Source organism: Sciurus carolinensis, chromosome 12, assembly GCF_902686445.1.
Source record: "Sciurus carolinensis chromosome 12, mSciCar1.2, whole genome shotgun sequence".
NCBI classification, from domain to species: domain Eukaryota; kingdom Metazoa; phylum Chordata; class Mammalia; order Rodentia; family Sciuridae; genus Sciurus; species Sciurus carolinensis.
In genome coordinates this window covers 102,949,520-102,955,519 of record NC_062224.1, presented here as the reverse complement: position 1 = coordinate 102,955,519, position 6,000 = coordinate 102,949,520, and the positions used below count along the sequence as shown (strand labels likewise).

General features: G+C 44.3%; 1 protein-coding gene across 1 annotated transcript in view; it reads left to right on the top strand.

The window, feature by feature from the left end:
- Positions 1–278: 278 nt before the first annotated feature.
- Positions 279–6,000, top strand: part of Lamc1 (laminin subunit gamma 1) — a 113,073-nt gene continuing 107,351 nt past the window's right edge. The window contains exon 1 of the mRNA XM_047520317.1: positions 279–1,174. Coding sequence (XP_047376273.1) covers positions 760–1,174 — 415 coding nt within the window. The 5' untranslated portion in view covers positions 279–759. The remainder of the gene's footprint in view (positions 1,175–6,000) is intronic.

Sequence of the window (6,000 nt, the reverse complement as noted above, 5' to 3'; positions counted from 1 at the left end):
GCCCGCAGGCCACCCCGAGCGACCTCACGGACCAGCGCGCCCCTTTAAGGGCTCCTCCTAGGCGCTCCCCACCCAACCGAGTGTCTCCCCCGGGCGCAGAGCCGAGGACCCGGTGCCCTACCGGCTCGGGCTGCCGGTCTTCACCGCCTCGCCTGCCTCCCGGCATGCACCGCCCCGCCGCCCCTCCCTCCCTCCTCCTCCTCCCCCTCCCCCTCCCCGCTCTCCGCCCACCCTCGCGCCCCTCCCGCCCACCGCGCGCCGCGGGCCCGAGCGCGAGACGCCGCCGCCCCCGCCGCCGCCGCTAGTGGCCAGGGCGGACGCGCAGTCCCTGGCGCGCGGAGGGCGGGGGAGCAGCGACGGGGGCCGCGGGAACTGCTGCGAGGAGGCCGGGGCTGGGCTTTCTCCTCGCCAGACCCCACCCCACCCGACCGACCCCACCCCCTGCTCCTTCCTCCCCGCGGCGCGCGCTCGGGTGCGCGCTCGGAAGTCGGGGGTCGGCACAGAGTGCGGGCTGCGCCCAGGGTGGGTGAGGGAGGCGCAGAGGCGGCGCGCGGGGGCGGTGGTCAGGGAGCCGCACAGTCCTCGCTAGGGGCGCCCACCCGCCAGTCTCTCCGGTGCGAGTCGCCGCCACCGCCCGCGCGAGAGTCCGGCCCGTGGGCCCCCAGGCTCAGCCCGCGGAGCGGCCTCCCGGGGACGCAGTTGGGCGAGAGGAACGCGCCGGCCCTGGTCTTTGCAGTGGCCCAGCGCGCGGGCGGCGGGATGAGGGGCAGCGAGCGGGCCGCGCTGGCCCTGCGGCGCCGGGGGCGGCTCTGGCCGGTGCTGGCCGTGCTGGCGGCAGCCGCGGCGGGCTGTGCCGGGGCAGCCATGGACGAGTGCACGGACGAGGGCGGGCGGCCGCAGCGCTGCATGCCTGAGTTCGTCAACGCCGCCTTCAACGTGACCGTGGTGGCCACCAACACGTGTGGGACTCCGCCCGAGGAGTACTGTGTGCAGACCGGGGTGACCGGGGTCACCAAGTCCTGTCACCTGTGCGACGCCGGGCAGCCCCACCTGCAGCACGGGGCAGCCTTCCTGACCGACTACAACAACCAGGCCGACACCACCTGGTGGCAAAGCCAGACCATGCTGGCCGGGGTCCAGTACCCCAACTCCATCAACCTCACGCTGCACCTGGGTAAGCGGTGACAGCCCTGTCCCTTACTACAGCTTGCTAACAACCCAGCTCCCGGGCCGTCTCCACTCCCTGGTCCAGCTTGAGGGGCCCAAACGCCGTGTGCTGGCTCTCTGCTCCCCAGCAGGGACCAAACAAATTCCTTTCTCCAACTTCTATAATTGATCTAGCCCTTAACATCCGGTGAGGGCCAAGATGCTCTCAGCTGCATCTATTTGCTTTCCTCTTATTTCTAACTTTAAGGGATTCTTGCCATTTTGGCAGTTAGGTTTTTGGTCCCTTTTTTCCTGAAGCTTCGGTCAAAAACACCCATCCTCCTTTTCTCTACCCTAGCAGGGCCATCTGAAGGCATGCTTCTATGCGTGGATCAGAGGCAGGAAGGTCCACCTTGAACCCTTTTGCCTTTAAAAACTTTAGATGCTAGTCTTTCTCCAGGATTGAGGCTGACTGCTGTTAAGGGAATTCAAGGGGAGCAATTACCTTTACTGCCTATACTGCCTATGGGTAATTAAAATAGAAATTCACTTTAAAAGTTTTTGTTCTTTAGGGCTGTTCAGCCTTAATTAAGAGCCACGAAGCTATTTCACTGCTAATCCTTGTAGAGAGAAAACAAAAGGAAGTATCCTGCTCTGATTGTTGGGAACAGTTTTGTCCCAGCGTATAGTTCTCAATGTCTTGGCTTTTGCTTTTGAGTCAGCAAGTGTAGAAACACACCTAAGTGACCTTTTTAGAAATTGGTCAAAGGATGTATAGAAAATTGCATGACAGGGCTGTGAAGAGAAAGAACATTTATTTGAAAGTATCAGAAATTCTGTTAACTCTTGGCAAGTTTTTTTTTTTTTTTCATTATCATGATACAGAAACAAGTGAAATTTTTTCTCATTATTGTGTTTAACAAAGTAACATGTATGTGAACCTGGCATTTGATTTGTAGTTCTTCAAACCCTCTTGCAGTGCGAGACTTGATTTTTACCACTAGCTGGTACTAATGAAGTTCCTGAGAGAACAGACTACCCCAAGCCATTCTTCTGTCAAAGCAGGGTAATTCTATAGGACTCATAACATTATCTGGGGATGTTTGAAAGGGACATTTTGTAGGCATATAGTCCTTTTGATCATGGTTTTGTATTATTCTTTGTACTGATCTCTAACACACTAAACTTTATAATTTATCAAGATTCCAGAGAAAGAATACAACTTACGAAAAGTGCTTGAGAAGTGTAATTAAATTACTGTGTGTGGAAAAAGTTTTAGAAAAGCAGTATTTAAACACCTTTATAGTAAATAAGTTTTTGTTTGTAGATGAATCATTGGGAAGATGAAACTTTTTGGAAATAAGTTCACGAATGAACCCATTTGGCACCTGTTTTTCAATAGTAGAAATAAACTGCTTTGAGTTCAGTTTTTTTTAAAGGTATTAGAAATGTACAGGAGCAGTGGTGTCTTGCAACAGGTGCCTTTCTAAAAACATTGTGAGAGACTCAGGGTTTCTCAAAATCTTGAAGGGATGCTCTTTAACTGTCTTCCCCTAATGGTTATATTTTTAAAGTTGGGCAACATTAGTTTTGTAATTTATATCCCATTACTTTTGTTTGAGTTTTGGCTTGTTAAAGTTTCTGTGTTCACCTTTGAATACTCTTGAATTCTTACATTATCCATTTTGAGATCTAAAGAATTTCAAAGAAAAGGCATTACCTTGATGTTTCAAAGTGCCTGAGATGCAGTTGTTCTGTCCTGAATGATAGACTATCGATCTTAACTTTTCCTACTTTTCTGTTGTAGGTTCCAGGTAGCTAGTTTATTTTAGGTGATTGTAGAGGTAGATAGATTACTCAATGGTCACTTCTCTGTTGCAAAGACAATATAGTAGACTAAGAGAGTATCAGTCAAGTTAATTTGCTAATGCTGGGGGGCTGATAGATACTTTGGGTCATTATGATAACAAGTTCAAAAGAGATCTTCAGAGTACACCTAGTTAGGACTCTTTTTTTTTTTTTTTAACTTTAAAAATGTTTTATGCTTTGACTTGTTTTTGCTGAAATATTCTTCAGTTTTTGGTAATATCTTTGCAAAGTGACATTCATAAAACTATGAATTTAAAACATAAAAAAAGTTAATTGAAATATTATATATTTTTTATCATTAGTTGTGAAAGCATGTACTTTTTAAAGCTTTTTAGTTAGTTTATAAAAACTGAACTAGAACTTACTGTGCTTGTTCTTGGATCAGAAGCCATGTCCTGGAGAAAACTGTGTAGTGGAGGAGGTGGGAAGTGGGAGGGAGATTTGTGTATTGGGGTTGATGTTCATTTCTCCCCCCACTTTCTTTTTGATGACAAGGACATATGTATGTGTGAATGTTACGATCAACAATTTATGGCAAGTGGGCAAGGCTTTATTTATCAGTGTGTGTTTTGATACTCAGCATATTTACTCCCTAACTTCAGTTACTTCATGGGCTCTAGCTAACTAATTATTTCCCATGAATTCAAGTACCATGACTGTTTTGTGCATCTATTAAATCTCCATCCAGTTCAAATTTCACATACCCTTAAACAAGTGATGCATATTGTGCTCTGCCCTTACAGAGCATGTGAAACTCGGAGTGAGCAGTGTGAAAGAACTAGGTCTTGCCACCACTGTGCTAGCCTCCTTTTGATGTTGAACTCTAAACACAGTAAGCTGTAAAATAAGCCTAGTTACATCACACTTAAGTAGTTATAAGAAAGGCATATGTTTTGGCATTAATCATAAGTTACCTTTTATTATAAAAATGAAAAATGACATGATATACTCAAACAGTAAATATAGTATGTGAGCTGTCTCCAGTTGCTAAGCTCCTGGAGACCATCCTTTGTGATTTCTTATGTAACCCTTCAGAAATTTTTTTATGCATACACATATCAAATTACATGATCATTTTAACTGGTACCTCTTTGGGAGGAGGCAGAGACATATTTTAATATCTGGCAGGAACAAATTAGATCATTGTACTAGTATCTTCGCTTGCTGTTATAAAAGCCAGGAAAATCAGCCTTGATTCTGAAAGCTGTCAGGTCTTAAACTCCACATACAGTAATCCAGGGTGAAGAGCATCTCCAGATATAAAGAGTTAAATTGCTGTGAGAACCAGAACTGTACTTTCTGCCTGTGTGGAGAGAACTCTGTCAGGCACCCTTTTCTAAAAACAAGTTTTTCTTATTTTATTTTTCCTTCTAGATCTGCTAACTTCTGTATGGATCATTAAGTTGCTGTTCAAAAGTTTGACTTTTATGTCTTATAATAAGTTTTATCAGTACGCAAGGGGTAAGATTATAAAAGTGTAACTGAGGATTTGTCTTTTATTAAACAGTCCCTTTAATAATTTGATAAACATGGATAGAAAGTTGGCAGACAGGTTCTTGAACTTGGAGGAAGGTAGCTTTCCCTCTTACTTGAGACAATTAGATTAAGGAAAGAGTGCTTATAAAACCAACTCAAATCAAAATTTATGGAACTCTCAAAATTAACAGAGACCAGATTAGTTTCCAAGTTCCTCATAAAACTTAGGAATGAACAGCGATTAAACAAAATTCTTTATAAGTAAATTCCTTTTTGTGTGTACAAATCAGAATAATTGACATATAAGGTTATTGCATTTTATTCTGTTTGGTCCTCTGATGAGTGTATTTAACGTGAACAGGAGTTTTTTTTTCCTCCAAGAAAATCTGTACAAGGTAGGCTCTGACTGTCAGGGAGTAGCTCGCTCTGGTGACTTCACTGTGGTATTTGTGCACCCTGAGGGGACACTATTTTAGTTTGTCTCACAAAGGCCTGATTTACATTTTGCAGGTTTCAACTTGAGAAGTTTAAGGAGATGTTCTTTAATGACCAGTAGTTGTTGAACAGTTTTACAAAAGTTGCTGTTGGCTGTTTTTCCTATCCTATAGTTCACTGCTTTTTCTGCAAATTCCTTTCCCGTTTTTCTAAGGCACTCAGAAAAAAAAAAAAAAAAAAAAAAGTGACACATTAGAAATGTTGGAGCTATCAGGCATCTCTTTCACCCCATCAATTTGTCATTTGTTGCATTTGTGGGAGGAATAAAATTTGACCAATTCTAAATCCTTTTAGGAAGTTGGTTATGCCTTTTGCTATGCGCTCCTTGCCCCATGCATACATGCTCATGTTACTGCCAAATACCTCACAAACGTTTTAAAAATATCCATGAAATACATAGCGCTCTGACTGATAGAAAGATGTAGAAGATTGAGGGGGTCCTGTTTTCAGGAGCTTATTCTCTGCCACATGGAATTTACAGTCAGTTGTAATGCCACTGCAATAATAAATCAAGGTCATCCTTACAGTATTTTGAAGTTTATAAATCATCCAGTTTATCACTGACTAGATTTTTCATAACTCAGTGAAGGCAAAGATGAGGATCCTATGGTTGTGATTTGCCATGTTGTTGTGCAGGTAGGTCTTGGACTCTAGTTGAGTATACTGGCTTCTGTGGCTTGTAGCTTCATCTCTTAAAAGAATGTTTAGTTTATTCCAGGGCAACTTAAAAGTTCATATACACACTGATTCAGAGACGCTGAACTCCTTTGGTTGTCTTCCTTGACATTCCTCCGTCCATTCCTTTGTACCTGTACTCCATTTTCGTGTTGCCCCTGTCCCTGAATGAATTCATTTTAACCTCAAGGCTTATTTACTGTTTACAGATTTATAGGTTTTAGATTTGTATTTTGTATTTCCAGATTAGTTCTTTCTCCAGATCTAAAGACTTGTTGCATATGGAGTTTGTCTCTGGGCCATATTCAAAACTAAATTCACTCCTTATTGTCTCACCTA